General features: G+C 30.0%; 1 protein-coding gene across 3 annotated transcripts in view; it reads left to right on the top strand.

Moving 5' to 3' along the window:
* The first annotated feature begins 2,473 nt into the window (after positions 1-2,473).
* Positions 2,474-17,336, top strand: part of itgb8 (integrin, beta 8) — a 33,910-nt gene continuing 19,047 nt past the window's right edge. For 2 of the 3 annotated variants that reach the window (XM_067411424.1, XM_067411422.1), the window contains exons 1-6: positions 2,474-2,601; positions 3,842-3,927; positions 5,857-6,028; positions 8,628-8,874; positions 11,637-11,802; positions 16,673-16,831. In XM_067411424.1, coding sequence (XP_067267525.1) covers positions 2,508-2,601; positions 3,842-3,927; positions 5,857-6,028; positions 8,628-8,874; positions 11,637-11,802; positions 16,673-16,831 — 924 coding nt within the window. In that variant the 5' untranslated portion in view covers positions 2,474-2,507. The remainder of the gene's footprint in view (positions 2,602-3,841; positions 3,928-5,856; positions 6,029-8,627; positions 8,875-11,636; positions 11,803-16,672; positions 16,832-17,336) is intronic. The other variant, XM_067411423.1, reaches the window with a different exon arrangement.

Here is a 17,336-nt window from a genome sequence, read left to right as displayed (position 1 = left end):
TCAAAATGAAGTCTGATCTGTTTGTCAAATACATGAATATAATCTTGCTGACACATCTAATTTGAAACTTATTTATTGCTCCAAATACAATATGATGTGCTTCTACACTCATTGAAATTCAGCAATAATTCACCTGTATGTCATTCCAAAACTATGTGATTTGTCTTTCTTCCATGTAAATACAACTAAAAGGGAATGTGGACAGATAATGTCAAACTCAAATAGAGACAAAATGCACCATAAAAGTGGTCCGTGTTTGTGCACTAAGCCTTTAAAAACCATATGATAGATATGCATGATGAACAGACCTAAATTTAAATCAATATTTGATGAAAATCTCAAAAACATATTTGTTTTTAAGTAGTCAGTCATAATTTTTGGAATGAAAATGATACTTTTATTCAACAAGGATGCATTAACTGGACTGAGTAAAGACAAAAAATAAATGCTGTTCATTTGAACTTTATATTCATTAAAGAATCCTGAAAAATTAAATGTATCATGGTTTCTATAAAAATCTGAAGCAGCACAACTGTTTTCAAAATTGAAAATAATCAGAAATGTTTCTTGAGCAGCAAATCTGCATATTAGAATGATTTCTGAAGGATCATGTGACTCTGAAGACTGGAGTAATGATGCTGAAAATTCAGTATATTCAAAGAGAAAAGAGTTATTATGAATTACAATAATAGTTCACAATAATACTGCTTTAAATTTATAGTTTATATCTCACAATTGCAATAAAAAGTCAGAACTGTGAGTTTATATCTCGCAATTGCGATAAAAACTCAGAACTGTGAGTTTATATCTCACAATTGCGATAAAAACTCAGAACTGTAAGTTTATATCTCACAATTACGATAAAAACTCAGAACTGTGAGTTTATATCTCACAATTACGATAAAAAGTCAGAACTGTGAGTTTATATCTCACAATTACGATAAAAAGTCAGAATTACGAGTTTATATCTCGCAATTGAGAGAAAAAAGTCAGAAATGCGAGTTTATATCTCGAAATTGAGAGAAAAAAGTCAGAAATGCGAGTTTATATCTCGCAATTGCACGAAAAAAAGGCAGAATTGTTAGTTTATATCTGGCAATTGCATGAAAAAAAAGCCAGAATTGTGAGTTTATATCTCGCAATTGCAAGAAAAACTCAGAACTGTGAGTTTATATCTCGCAATTGAGAGAAAAAAGTCAGAATTACGAGTTTAAATTAAAAGTCAGAACTGTGAGTTTATATCACGCAATTGCAAGAAAAAGTCAGAACTGTGAGTTTATATCTCGTAATTGAGAGAAAAAAGTCAGAATTACGAGTTTATATTTCGCAATAGCACAAAAAAAAGTCAGAATTGTGAGTTTATATCTCGCAATTGGGAGAAAAAAGTCAGAATTGTGAGTTTATATCTCGCAATTGCACGAAAAAAAAGTCAGAATTGAGTTTACATCGCAATTGCGAGAAAAAGTCAGAACTGCGAGTTTATATCTCGCAATTGAGAGAAAAAAGTCAGAATTACGAGTTTATATTTCGCAATAGCACGAAAAAAAGTCAGAATTGTGAGTTTATATCTCGCAATTGCACGAAAAAAAAGTCAGAATTGTGAGTTTATATTGCAATTGAGAAAAAAAAGTCAGTATTGCGAGTTTATATCTTGCAATTGTGAGTTTGGAACAACTTGAGGATGAGAAAATTATGACAGAATTTTCATTTTTGGGTGAACTATCCCTTTAATGCTCTTCCGTCGCAATTCACATTGACTGTACGGAAAAGGGCAGCGTGTCGTTTGGAATAGCATGAGGGAGAGAACTAATGGCAGAATGGTAATTTCTAGGTGAACGACCCCTTTCCTTTGTGCCATGTAGGCTACTCAACATTGCTTAAATTCCCCACTGACGGAAAGACATTAAAAACAAGCCCCAGTTTTACTGCCCCTGCCAGGTTTTTCTCAACAACCTCTCATTCTTATACAGAAGAAAAGTCCGAGGTGGAGTGGAGGGAACATTAAAATTCCTGCTCCTCCTCTGGTACAGTAGCCTGATCTCAGATCAGTGTGGGTCGTTACCATAGCACTGCCTGACTCAGTTCGGGCTCTCATAGGTGGGCGTTCTTCTCCACTTTCAAAATCACGGCAATGAAGAACAATGAATGCAGTTTCTTACGTCGCCTAACATCTGTAAGGAATGACGCGCAGACGATGACCTTTACGCGACGATACAAGAAGACACGGAGCGTCACCTGCGCGGCTGATGCGAGTCCGATGCGTAAAAGCGCACAATGACAACAAATTGCGCGCTCTGCGGTTCCGCCGCGCTTAATCTGAATCTGGAAATGTGAAGGGCTGTGGATTAGGATCTTGTCGGGGGATGCGAATCGCCCTCCTTTGTTCCCGCAGATGAGGGTCTGACGTGTTCCCGGGGGATTTTCAGTCGCGGTTCAAACCCTGATACGCTGGCGAGTCGGTCACACACACACACACACACTTACACACACATTCACTCAATGCTGCTATGACTTCCTGCATGCGTCCATACTGTGATCTGATTGCTCTTCGCATGCTGCTGCTCATCTCGCTGCTGCTCCTGCTCGTGAGGTCCGATTCGGGTGAGTTTGGCTGTCGATCGTAACCCTTTCACTGGACGTTCAGCGTGTTTCGTTGTTTTTGCCCTGTCAAGGTCTAAAGCTAGATGCATCTTCAGATCTGGAACTCATGGAACTCAATGGGAATGTCAGTGTTTATACATGGGGCAAGTTGTCACGCGGTTCGCAGCTCACTAACTACAAGGTTTTCAGTCAAAACTGTGTATGTTGGTTTCGAAGTGCCTCAAATTAAGATATGTATTTGTTACTTAAATTGTCCAAATATTCTCCTATCATTTTGGGTAGTTTGTTTGGAGATGAAACAAACGCGTAGGCTACATTCAGGCAAGTGTTTAGGGTACTGAAGGTAGATTTTAACAGAAAGATTGACTTTATTTGTTGTTAGTTTTCCCATTTCTGCTGTTTCGCAATTGTTTACTGTTGCTGGGAAGCACTTAAGTCTTTAAATGTTGTGGATGATGGTTTTATTTTTTGCTTTAGGTAGTATTTCATACTTCAAACACAGGTATTTTACTCAAAACAGTGTCAGAAACCAGCAGGTTCTCCGCTAACAGTGAACGTTCTGACAAGGTTCTCTCAAGATTATGAACAAACGTTCTTCCAGTAACATTAATAGAATGTTCAGAGTTATCTGGTTTTTAATAATGTTCTCAAAATTAAAACATCTATTCATCTTTAATGGAATAGTTTTCTGAAATGTTTCAGTTGGACGTCCATCTAACACTTTTTAAACATTACCACTTGTTTCGGAACGTTCAGAGAACATTCAGAAGTAACGTTCCCATAATGTTCGCAGAATGGAATGTTCTTGGAACGTTCACACAACCAAGAAAAAAAATTTTTTTTAAACATTCAGAGAACATTCAGAAGTAACATTCCCATAATGTTGAATGGAATGTTCCTGTAAAGTTCATTCAACTAAGGAAAAACATTTTTGAAATGTTCAGAGATCATTCAGAAATAACTTTCTCTGAATGTTCATAACTTATAGGGATCGCTGGGTTCCTACTGTAACATATTGTCCCATAGTGACACATCAGGCCTCACCTGAAAAGAAAGGTTGTAAAGCATTGTTGTGCATATTAATATCTTCCCATTCATGCTGTTATTTGTTAATACAAGTCCTGTTTTTGAGAGTTTCTCTACTGCTGTGTTCTGACAGGGTCTGTGTTAGACACAAAGGCCCGCTGAAGATCTGAACGCTCTCTCATTCATGTGTAAATGTCTCTGTCTCTGTGTTCAGCAGATAACCGTTGCCTGTCTGCCCTGGCCTCCACATGTGAAGACTGTCTGAGACGCGGTCCTGAATGCGCATGGTGCTCTCAGGAGGTAATGTGTGCGAGAGCTGCTATTGTTGTATCTCGGCACACTGCTCGAGTTTTAAGTGTGTGAAGCGCTCGTGTTTAGTCTCTTAGTGATAAAACACTAGAGCCCTAATACCCAGAATGCTTCAGGAGCTGAGGTGATTGTTGGAAACCTATTAAATAGAAATGCAGAAACTGCTGATAATGTTTTGGTATGGGAATGCTCACCTAACCCATAGGAAAGACAAATTGCACATAAGATCTTAGTTGAGATTCAACTGTTTTTGACTCATTTGTGCCTATTTTTACTTCACAAACATTTGAGGCCAAGTTGATACTTTAAGTAACTTTAGTAAGTCTCTTAAGCTATGAATGAACAAATTGAAAAAAAATTCTGATGAAAAAATGAGCAATTACGACACAATTTAAAACAGTGTTGTTAATGTAAACTAAGGCTATTAAAAATAACATCAGTAATTAAATAAAGCTGAAATAAAATAAAATAAAATATAGATATTAGGCAAAAAACTAAAAAAATTTGAAAGGTTGACTTGGCAGATAAAAGAAATAATTAAGTATAATATGAAGTACTAAAATTACTAAAACCAAAATAAAAATAAATTAAAGCTATACAGAAAGTAAATGAAATTACAAAAACATAAAATATTAATAAATAAAAATAAAATAATAATAATAAATAAAATAAAATAATATATATGAAAATAAACCAATAAATGAATAAAATAAATCAATAAATAAAATGTATATATACAATTAAAAAAATAATAATAAAAAATAATAAATTAATAAATAAACTAGTGCTGTCAAATTGATTAATCGCCATTAATCATAAAATCGCATCTAACATAAAAGTTTATATATGTAAGCATATGTATAACATATATATATATATATATATATATATATATATATATATATATATATATATATATATATATATATATATATGTATGTATGTATACAAATTATATATATAAATTATATATATATATATATATATATATATATATATATATATATATATATGTTTTATGTTTTTTATATATATATAAATTTATTATATATATATATATATATGTTTTATATATATATATATATATGTTTTATATATATATATATATATGTTTTATATATATATATATATATATGTTTTATATATATATATATATATGTTTTATATATATATATATATATGTTTTATATATATATATATATATGTTTTTTATATATATATATATATATGTTTTTTATATATATATATATATATGTTTTATATATATATATATATATGTTTTATATATATATATATATATGTTTTATATATATATATATATATGTTTTATATATATATATATATATATATATATATATATATATATATATATATATATATATATATATATATATATATATATATATATATATATATATATATACACAAATTATATATATATATATATATATACACAAATTATATATTTATATATATATATCATATTGTTTTGAGAATCTCACATTTTTAATACTAGTTAAACAAAAAGTTTTGAGAAGTGAGTCTACTTCAATCAAAAAAATGTGAGAGTTTTGTTCATTAAAACATGGTTGTGGTTTGGTCAGTTTATAGAGTTTTAACTTTCTCCATCAATGGCATGTTTATTTTCTTGGGACAAGCACTTAATTGAAATGCTTTCTTTGTAAAGAGAGTCATGCATATTGTGGTTAAGAAAATAAGTTCATTAACTGGCTGCGGTGCTCGGCACCAGTCAGACTAATCCCTGACCGACATCTCAACAACAGTCTTTGAGCCAAAGAGCTTTTGCACGCTCTGTGTACTTTAAATAATGCCACCCTACACAACAGTCGCTCTGTTTCTTGAAGCAGCAGGCATTTGCAGTGACCCTTGACCTTTCTGATGGTTTGTTTGCCCTGACAGAGGTTTCTGGATGGGGCGTATGTAAGTCAGCGATGTGGAACTGTGTCCGACCTGCGAGTCAGAGGTTGTGAAGAGGAGTTTATCGAGAACCCAAATGTGAAAGTGGAAGTGAATGCCACTGTCAGCAGTTCACAGGTGGCACCGAGGGAGATTTCCATCCACTTACGACCAGGTAACAGCTGTCCAGAGACCAAATGTGCCAGAATAAACCGGTAAAGTGATATACAAATACCTAGCAACCACCAAGAACTATGGCTGCACAATATTGGAAAAAACATACATTGCGATATTATGCTTTTCTGCAATTACATATTGCAATATGAAAAAATACAGGGAGTTTCACCAGATGACTTAAATAGCTGTATTTGGAAAGAATGAATCATTCTAGAATGATTGTGATGAATTTGTTGGGGAGAGCATCTGCATAGAAAATAATTTAAAAAATTAAAATAAAAAAAGAGGTTTTTTTTAGACTTTAAAGGGTTAGTTCACCCGAAAATGAAAATTGTGTCATTAATTACTCACGCTCATGTCGTTCCACACCCGTAAGACCTTCGTTAATCTTCTGAACACAAATTAAGATATTTTTGATGAAATCCAATGGCTCAGCGAGGCCTGCATCTCCAGCAAGATAATTAACACTTTCAGATGCCCAGAAAGCTACTAAAGATGTATTTAAAACAGTTCATGTGACTACAGTGGTTCTACCTTAATGTTATAAGGCGACGAGAATACTTTTTGTGTTAACTGTGGACGCCTTTCTGTGTTTTATCATATTTACATCCCTCGGGTCTTTTAATCCTAAAGTGTGCTTAATTGGATGATAACTTCAATTTCAAATATCTTTTAGAGGGCAGTTTTTTTTTTTTCTATTTTTACCTAAAATAGGACGATGTGAGCATTATGGAGTGCTAAACTCTCACACGTAATTTTTGTCTCATTCATACTCGACGCCAGAGGGTGCCCTTGCGCAGAAAGTCCACAAGTGAAGCTCATGAGTAATAAGTCCAGGAAATCCCTAATATGGGCTGTAGCTGAATAAAACCACAAAATGCAGAGACATTTTGACTGATTATACATGAAGAGAATTAACGCAACATTGTTAAAACAGTGTTTTTCAAGCCACCTCTGGTATTTTCGTTAAGGATGATGTATTTTTATAATGCAATGCTGATTGACATAACCTTTATCACTGTATATAAAAATATAAAATAATATAATTTCTTTTTAATTTCTACTTGACTGATAGCAATATTAATTTTTTTATTTTCGTTTCTAGAGCCCAACCGATTTATCGGTCTGCAGATATATCCGCAGATATGAACATTTGCACCGCGGTTCATCTCAAATCTGACAACGCATTTATAATATGGTTTGTTGAAAATAGCAAAGCCTAAAACAGACAGACCGAGTTTCATCTAATGAATGTTTCTGTTGATGGATACACATTCTGGCAGTACAATACAAAAGCGATGATCAAAAAGAGTGGCTCTTCGTAAACTTAGTTCACCGTGAGTGCCGTATGCTTGAATATGAGCAGTCATTTACGCCGTCATCACCCGGGTGTTGATAGGTGAGACATGAACAGCACACGTTACTAACTGTGTTTAAACTAAACTCATTTAAGCCTTGCTTATTTAAACATTCAAGAGCAAGACGTGAAAGAAGTCGCGCGTGCGCGCTGTGTGTGCGCTCATCCTGAGTAAAACGTGCAAATACTGAGTTCTCTTTCAAGTCTTGCACTTGAACGGACAAATTCATACAAAATTATGTCAACATGCCCATTTTGGCGAGTATCCTAGCAAATGTAGTCGGTTATGTGTTAAGTAAACGTATAACAGTCGAGAAATACAAGGCATGTGTATCAGTATCAGTGTATTGGATCAGTGCATTATGTCTTAAAGTGACAGCAGCCTAATATTCCTGCAGTCTGAATGTATTTTTAATGTTAAATCAAACAACAAATGACAAAGAAATCACTCACTGCTCTTGGCTGAATAGCTTTTGTAACTTCAATATTGATTAATCTTTACCTAATTTATACACTGAAGATAACATGCAGTGTTATTTTATATTTGATAATTTTATTCATTTTCTGTATCTGAAAACTACTGTTAGATACCTGAAAAACCTGCTGTTGCTTGTAGTTTGATTATTTATTCTTATTTTCTTTATTTTTATTTGACACTTGTCCTATTTCCCCTGAACATAGTACATACCGAACCGTACCTTAACCGTGACCATAAAACCGTGATAAAAACCAAACTGTGAGTAATTTGAACCGCTGCTCCCCATATATATATATATATATATATATATATATATATATATATATATATATATATATATATATATATATATATATATATATATATATATATATATATATATATATATATATATATATATGTATGGGATATATATTGTCCGATATATCAATATCAGACTTTTTTTACTCCCTAATATCAGTATCAGCCCCCAAAAACCCATCTCGGTCGGGCTCTAATCATTACCGTGAATTCTTTTGGCCATGATAACCGTGTAGGGAAGAATCTGATATCATAACACCCCTATTATGATTATAAAACAATAATAAAAAATAAAATTAATTAAACTTTACTCTGCAACCGACAGGACATATTTTATATATTTATACTTTTTAGTGCTGTCACATCGATTAATCGATTATTTTATGATGAAGCTCTCTCGGCCGCCGTACATATCGTAAAATTGGAAATATAGTGTAGTAATGATGTCATTTCCTGTCTTAGGCAGCGAGGCGAGCTTTGTGATTGAGGTGCAGCAGTTGGAACGGTACCCTGTGGATCTGTACTATCTAGTGGACGTCTCGGCGTCCATGCAGGACAACCTGGACCGGCTGAAGACTGTGGGTCTGGCTCTGTCTCACCAGATGGAGGAACACTCAAGCGACTTCAGAGTCGGCTTCGGGTCTTTTGTGGATAAACCGGTGTCTCCGTACATCGACGTGCACCCCTCCAAACTTGTGAACCCTTGCAGGTAAACATACTGGATCTCAGGCTGCAGCAAAACTACCCACAGGAAAGAGCAGTCTCTTTATTAATAACTCTGAGAAGTCTAGTCTCGTAATAATGAACTTTTTAAAAAATAATATGTCAGCAGTGAGATCACGTCAGAGGACTCGATATGAACTCATATTTCTCAACAAACGATCTGAGCTCTTATATATTCTGAACTGCTTTGCACTCTTACTTTAGGTCAGTGTTTTACTCATGTGTCTATTTTTTATTTTCGACAGGGGTTTTAGGGAGAACATGAGTCCTTAAGTTCTTTTGTAAATATTATTATTACCGTGTATCACTCTCTGTGCACTTAATGCTTCTGAATTGTGTTTGGCGCAGAATTGCACAGCCTTTTTTGATAAAAAAGATTATCTTGTACAGATTGTGTATCTTGTGAAACTTTTTTTTTTGTTGCCTTTTTATGAAGGACATCCTTTTTCCCTGGAACTTTTCTTGACCTTGATAATGACTTTGTAAAATGGCACTGTGAACAGAAAATATTCAAACAAAATATTTGATTTCCTTTTTTAGTAAACTTAGCAAAATATGCATTCTTAGGACCATTGAGTTTCAGTTGAGGATTTACTTGGGAGTATTTAACTTGGGAAATAAATAAAAACAGACACAAATGTGTCAACTTGAGAAATTGATGAGAAATGTTTGTGCTCAATTGATCTCAGTATTAGTTATATTTTATTATAGTTTTTATTAATATTTTGAATGCTTTTATATTTTCAGTTTTTATTTTAATATAAAAATAGTTTTAATAATTTAGTTTTTTGTTTTAGTAATTTGTGCTTTTGTAATTTTTATTAGTTTTTGTTTTTAAAAAAAATATTCCTATATATCTTGTTTATTTGTATGATTATATATATTTTAGTTTTGAAAAGTTTAGAACTTTATTATTCATTTACTTTTTATTTTATTTTATTTTTTTATTGTTTTTAGTGTGCTTTTGTCATTTTTATTAGGTTTTGTTTTTTAAATATTTCTATTTAGCTTTAATATTTCAGTTTATAGTTTTAGTACTTTATTTATTTATTTATTTTTGTAATTTTATGTGCTTTATTTTTGTATATAACTTTAATTTATTTGTAGCATTTATATGCATTTTAGAATGTTTAGAACATATAATTATTATTATTATTATTATTATTTACTTTTGTATTATTTTATTTATTTATAGTGTTTTAATAATGTTGTGCTTTTGTCATTTTTATTAGGTTTTATTTTTTAAATATTAGCTTTGATTTATATTTCAGTTTTTAGTTTTAGTACCTATTTATTTATGTATTTATTTATTTATTTTTATTGTAATTTCTTGCTTTATTTTTCTATATAGCCTTAATTTACGTTTATTTTAGTTTTAGTACTTATTTATTTTTTATTTTTATTGTAATTTTTTGCTTTATTTTTCTATATAGCCTTAATTTACATTTATTTTAGTTTTAGTACTTATTTATTTTTATTTTTATTGTAATTTTTTGCTTTATTTTTCTATATAGGCTTTATTGTTTTTTTATTTTAGTTTTAGTACTTATTTATTTTTTATTTTTATTGTAATTTTTTGCTTTATTTTTCTATATAGCCTTAATTTATTTTTATTTTAGATTTAGTACTTATTTATTTTATGTATTTTATTGTAATTTTTTGCTTTATTTTTCTATATAGGCTTTATTGTTTTTTTTATTTTAGTTTTAGTACTTATTTATTTTTTATTTTTATTGTAATTTTTTGCTTTATTTTTCTATATAGCCTTAATTCATTTTTATTTTAGATTTAGTACTTATTTATTTTATTTATTTTATTGTAATTTTTTGCTTTATGTTTCTATATAGGCTTTATTGATTTTTTTATTTTAGTTTTAGTACTTATTTATTTATTTATTTTTATTGTAATTTCTTGCTTTATTTTTCTATATAGCCTTAATTTACGTTTATTTTCGTTTTAGTACTTATTTATTTTTGATATTTATTTGTATTGTAATTTTTTGCTTTATTTTTCTATATAGCCTTAATTTATTTTTATTTTAGATTTAGTACTTATTTATTTTATTTATTTTATTGTAATTTTTTGCTTTATTTTTCTATATAGCCTTAATTTACGTTTATTTTAGTTTTAGTACTTATTTATTTTATTTTTATTGTAATTTTTTGTTTTATTTTTCTATATAGCCTTCATTTATTTTTATTTTAGTTTTAGTACTTATTTATTTTTTATTTTTATTTTTATTGTAATTTTTTGCTTTATTTTTCTATATAGGCTTTATTGTTTTTTTTATTTTAGTTTTAGTACTTATTTTGTATCAGTTAGTTCCCAATGCAACATTTCTAATTTTCATTTACATTTTTTAAGTAGAAATTTTTCCATCTAATATTTATATTTTATTTTATTTTATTTCATCTTTATGTCAGTTACTGAGATTGATTTTTAACAGTTTAGTTAACAATAACTGATTGATCTCTTCTGAAACATACACATGAGATACACATGGGAGTTATGTTGCAGGGCAAAAGCAGGAGACGAAAGTCTCAGTTTCTCTCCATTCAACTCTGAGAAACAATTGAGATATTAAAGAGATCTGATCTATGATTCCTATGGGAAGCTCCAGAGGTCTGATCCCAGGAGTCTAAATCCAGCCTGGGTATCCTGGACTGCATTCCATAGTGATCTCATTCTGACTAGTGTGGGAATATGGTGTGGATGACATGTAGTCTCTCCCTCCCTCTCTGGTTGTAGTGATTACGAGGTCCACTGCAGGCCCGCTCACGGATTCATCCACGTCCTCCCCGTCACAGAGAATATGACAGAGTTCACACGGGTCATTCAGGAGCAGAGGATCTCTGGGAACATGGACACACCTGAGGGCGGCTTTGATGCCATGCTGCAGGCCACCGTTTGCCAGGTAAACTCACCTGTATTTGACTGCATTTCCGTAACATCATATATGAAAAAATATTCGCCAGCACAATACTAAGTTGTCCCAAATGATGCTCTAATAATACTCCACCGTGTTGTGTATTAATTTTATAAATTTTTTCATCATTAAACATCAGAATCTGATAATCCCGCTATGTAAGGAAAGCTGCGACAGCTGAGTGCAGGAAGTGTCCAACATTCCACATCATTGGGGTATTTAAAGTGCTTTTTTTTTTTGGGAATATTTGAACCAAGTTCTGCCGCACAAATTCTGAAAAGTGAAGCCAAAACGGTTTGATCACCCCCAGGTGGCTGGATGCAGTATAGGTCATAAACCCCGCCCTCTCTATGTAATCTAATGGGACGTGAGACAAACTAAACAATCAAATTACACTTCAAATACATTTTTTTCAAAGATGGTTATTTTATGTAGTTTTTATCACGGTGATGTTAGTTCAAGTGTTCTTTTTTTTCTTTTTTCTTTTTTTTAAATAAGTTTGGGTTTAGTTCGTTATTTGATGCTGTAATGTCATGATTGACAGCTGTGCTTGCGATTGAGTCTGTGGGAGCGGGGATGTGGGCGGGGCCTTGATGCCGTGGCTCCACCTCAGGATCTTTACTGCACAGACTCAGGCTCCAAATGATATAATCTGAGATATTTTGGCTTCATTTTTCTACAGTGGAAGGAAGCAGAGACACACTGTCCATCTTTTTTTTACAGTCTATGTTGTGAGCCATTGCCAGTTGCATAGGTCTATGAGGGTTGGCAGCATTTTGGGTGCTCTGGATAGTTGTTAAGTGGGTCTTTACTTGCTCAAGCTAAAAGTCCACCCTCAAATCTATTGTGACTGATATTATTTATTTATTTATTTTTAGTATTTATTTATTTTTTATTAATGGTGATTGCTAGGTGGCACAAGTCAAAGAAGTTCAACATCAAATCTACTTTGAGTGTTGTTTTTTATTTATAAATATTTAGCATGTTTTTATTATTATTCATTATTATTATGACTTTTGTTAATTATTTTAAGTATTTATTTATTTTGTAATTAATTTTTTAAAATATTATATTTGTATTTTTGTTAGTGGTAAAAGAAAGAAATATGTATTTATTTATTTATTTATTGTTTTTTTATTTAATATTCCTTATTATGATTTGTGTTCATTTGCATATTTAGTAATTATTTGTAATTAAAGGATTTAATTTTTTAATAATAATATATTTGCATTTTTATTACAATATAATTTTTTCATTTATTTTTAATATTTTTATTATTATTTTTGTATTAATTTTTTATTTGTTTTGATTAGTATTCTATTTTATAAATAATACTGTTTATTTATCTTTAGTATTTATTTATTTGTTTGTTTGTTTGATTTATTTTTTTATTTAATATTTATTTATTTTATTTTTAGAGTTTTTAGTATTTTTATTGTAATTCATTTATTTTTTATTGATTTAATAGATTTTTTTGTTTTTTAGTTTTCATTTTTTATTTATTATTTTTATGTTGTATATTATTTTATTTTTTTGATTGATTTTATTTGTATTAATTGTATAGTATTATGATTTATGTTCATTTGCATATATTTATTCATTTATTTCATAATTATTTATAATTAAAATATTTTTAATAATAATATATTTGCCTTTTATAACAATATTATTTTATTTCTTTATTTTTTAATATTTTTATTCTTATTTTTTGTATTCTATTTTATAAATTATGCTACTTTTATTTAGTATTTATTTATTTGTTTGTATGCTTTATTTTGTAATATTAAATATTTTATTTTTAGAGTTTTTAGTATTTTTAATTTTTTATTGATTTGATTTATTTTTAGTTTTTATTTGTTTTTAGTTTTCATTTTTTATTTATTATTTATATGTCGTATATTTATAATTTATTTTTTATTTTAATTTTTTTTTTATTATTCATTTATTTTTTAATTTATAGTGTGGTATTATTATATTATTATTATTATTATTTTTTTTTTTTACTATTTATTTATTTATTTATTTTATTTTACTATTTATTTATTACTATTATTTGCATGTCTTATTATCCTCCAAGCGAAGTTATAAATCAGCAAATAACCGCACTCTTTCCTCAAGACATGATTTGAGAAACGATTAATGTAGCGCAGAGCATTTTACATGTTAATGTTTGACAGTTTGTTCATAACCTTAAGTCATTGCTTGCCTTAGCAGAGACACCAGTAATGATTTGACCAGACCGCTCTCTTTCCTTCTGTGTTTCTGCATATATGGTCTCAGGAATGTTTTTTTTTTTTTATCTTAAAAACTCTGTGTGTTGGCATGACTGTCCCTGTGTCATCAGAACATATTTTCTCTTGCGGTTGCTCTGGAGACTGCATGTCTCAGGTCATTACATCGCCCGCCTTAGCATGGGAACGGGAACAATGCCTGAAGAGTCTATAGAATTACTCCGGACCCACAGCGAGAGAGAACAGCGCATTCATAAAGCTCCCGAAGAGCTGATTCAGCCACGTCTCAATCTCATAGGCCTGTTTGCAGAGGATGATGTCATCACTCAGTCATGGGAGGCGAGTTCCTCTTGTAGTGAAGCGTAAGAGCTGCCCAGTAGGACGACCGGCTTTGCATCAACAAAGCCTCTTTATGGGATCCAACTGTTGGGATCTTTCCCTTGAGTTACAGTGTGATCTGATAAACGAGCGCTCGAGCAGTGGGCTTGAAAGGTTCTGCTCTGGAAAATGATCTTGAAGGGGTTTCAGTCTTCACAATGTCCCTCTGAAGCACCCGTTCCTCCCTAAAGTCAGAAACTGAAACGAACAAGCATGAAAGAGATATTTGCTTTGGCACGGAGCGCTCTGACCTTGAAACTGATGGGTCTCAGGTGGAATATGCATTTCTACTTTGACTTTCCTTTCGTCCAGTTGTTTTACATGAGTTACACAGACTTCTCGCTGTTCAGTAACTAGAGGTTGTTACTTTAATAAGTAGTTCCTGTTGGCATCTCGTCGTGTTTTTTTTTAGCCAAACATTACTCATCCTGGCAGCAAACGCTCAACCGGTGCAGTTTGTCTGTTAGTAACACAGGCTCAAGTCATTCATTTTTAGTATTTATTTATACATGTTTATTTTTTTGTACTTATTTTTTATTTGTTATTTCTTAATTTTAGCATGTTTTACCATCCGGGAAACAAAATATATAAATCATCAAAGTAACAGTGCTCTTCTCCTCAAGACATGATTTAAGGAATGATTAATTCAAACATTTCTCATCCTGGGAGATAATGGCTCATCCGGTGCAGTTTGTCTTGTATTAGTAAGACAGGCTCAAGTCAAACGAGTTCAACCTCAAGTCTATTATGAGTGATATAATTATATAATTTTATTTATTTATTTTTAATATTTGTATTCTTATTTTTTGTATTTTTTTTATTTGTTTGTTTGCTTTATTATTATTCTATTTTATAAATTTTATTTAATTTATTTTTAGTATTTAATTAATTTATTTTTTATTGTTATTTATGTTTTATATTTATTTTTATTTTATTTATTTTATTGATTATTTGTATTTATTTTTAATTTATAGTATTTATTTTTTGCATATTTTATCATGTACTATTTATTTTAGTATTCTAGGTTATACATTTTAGTTTAATAAAAATAAATACTAAAAATAAATAAACTAAAATTTATAACCTAGAATACTAAAATAAATAGTACATGATAAAATATGCAGAAAATAAATACTATAAATTAAAAATAAATACAAATAATCAATAAAATAAAAATAAATAAATATAAAACATAAATAACAATAAAAATAAATTAATTAAATGCTAAAAATAAATTAAATAAAATACTAAAAACACTAAAATAAATGAACAACGAAAATCAAACAAACAAAAAAATTAATAAATACTAAAAATAAATCAAATAAAAAATACTAAAAACACTAATTAAAATGAATACTAAAAATAAATAGTGTTTTTAGTATTTGATTTATTTTTAATATTTATTTTAATTTATTTATTTATTTGATTTATTTTAATTATTTTATTTTTTATTGTTATTTATGTTTAGTTTTAATTTATAGTATTTATTTTTTGTATGTTTTATCATGTACTATTTATTTTTATTATTTTTTTATTTATTTATTTATTATTCATTTATTTGATTTATTTTTATTTGTATATATTTGTTTTTAGTATTCATTTTTATTTATTTTTGTTTTTATTGTATTATTTATTTGTTTTAGTTTTATTATTTATTTATTTTTCCATTTATTTTATTCTTTTATTAATTTATTTATTAATTTATTTTTGCATGTTTTATCATCTGCTGAACAAAATTATAAATCAGCAAAGTAACCTCCTCAATACATCATTTTTTTATTTTATTTTTTATTTTATTATTTATTTATTTTCATTTTATTTCACTTTATTTTTATTTATTTGATTTGTTTTTATTTTTATATTTGTTTTTTTTAGCGTTTGTTTATTTATTCATTTTATTTATTTATTATATTGTTATTTATTTGTTTTATTTTTATTATTTATTTCAACCGACCTTAATCAAACACACCTGAAAATCAGGTGTTCATGGTATAACAGGTAAGTTTGTTGGAGCAGGGTTGGAGCTGAAGTCTGCAGGAAGGTAGTCCTCCAGAAGCAGGGTTGGCTACCCCTGATTTAATTCAAACATTACTCATCCTGGCACCAAAACGCTCAACTGGTGCAGTTTGTCTTGTATTCATAACACAGGACAGATGTATGCTGAATATGACGTAATCCTCCGACTGCTGAGTATACTCTAATCCAAACACACACTCATCAGTTTTGTAAACCCTGATTCATTTCTGCAGAAAGACATCGGATGGCGACCAGAAGCAAAGCATCTGCTGTTGGTTATGACAGACCAACCTTCTCATCTCACTTTGGACAGTAAACTGGCCGGTATCGTGGTTCCTCATGACGGCCGCTGCCACCTAGAGGATAATATCTACTCTCAAACTACTAATATGGTAAGAAAAACGATGCACAAAACACCAGATGCAAAGTTGTTGCTCAGAGAGATGATGGATGTTCAGTTCTGGTCTGTGACGAGTGACGTGTCCCAAACCAGTTTCATCTCTCTATTTCCTCAAAGATTCCTTTATTTCTTTGGTATCTATCAATAAAAGAGGTTAATACTGTAAAAACAAATGCATCAAAACATACAAAAGCAATACCACGGTACAATGATGTCATCAAATGGTAATAACAAAGTACTTTACTGATAATGACAAAATGATAAGAAATGTTTCTTAAGCAGCAAATCATCATATTAGAATGATTTCTAAAGGATCATGTGACACTGAAGACTGAAGTAATGATGCTGAAAATTCAGCTTTGATCACAGGAATAAATTACATTTTACAATATATTCACATAGAAAATGGGTCCTTTAAAATGGTAATAACACAAGGGACTTTTCAAACCTTTTGAGCATTGTATTACCACAGTACCATGTCTAAAAATCATTTTAAT

This window comes from Chanodichthys erythropterus, chromosome 15, assembly GCF_024489055.1.
Source record: "Chanodichthys erythropterus isolate Z2021 chromosome 15, ASM2448905v1, whole genome shotgun sequence".
In the NCBI taxonomy this organism is placed as follows: Eukaryota; Metazoa; Chordata; class Actinopteri; order Cypriniformes; family Xenocyprididae; genus Chanodichthys; species Chanodichthys erythropterus.
The sequence above is the reverse complement of the archived record's forward strand: the minus strand, read 5'-3'. Positions and strand labels throughout refer to the sequence as shown.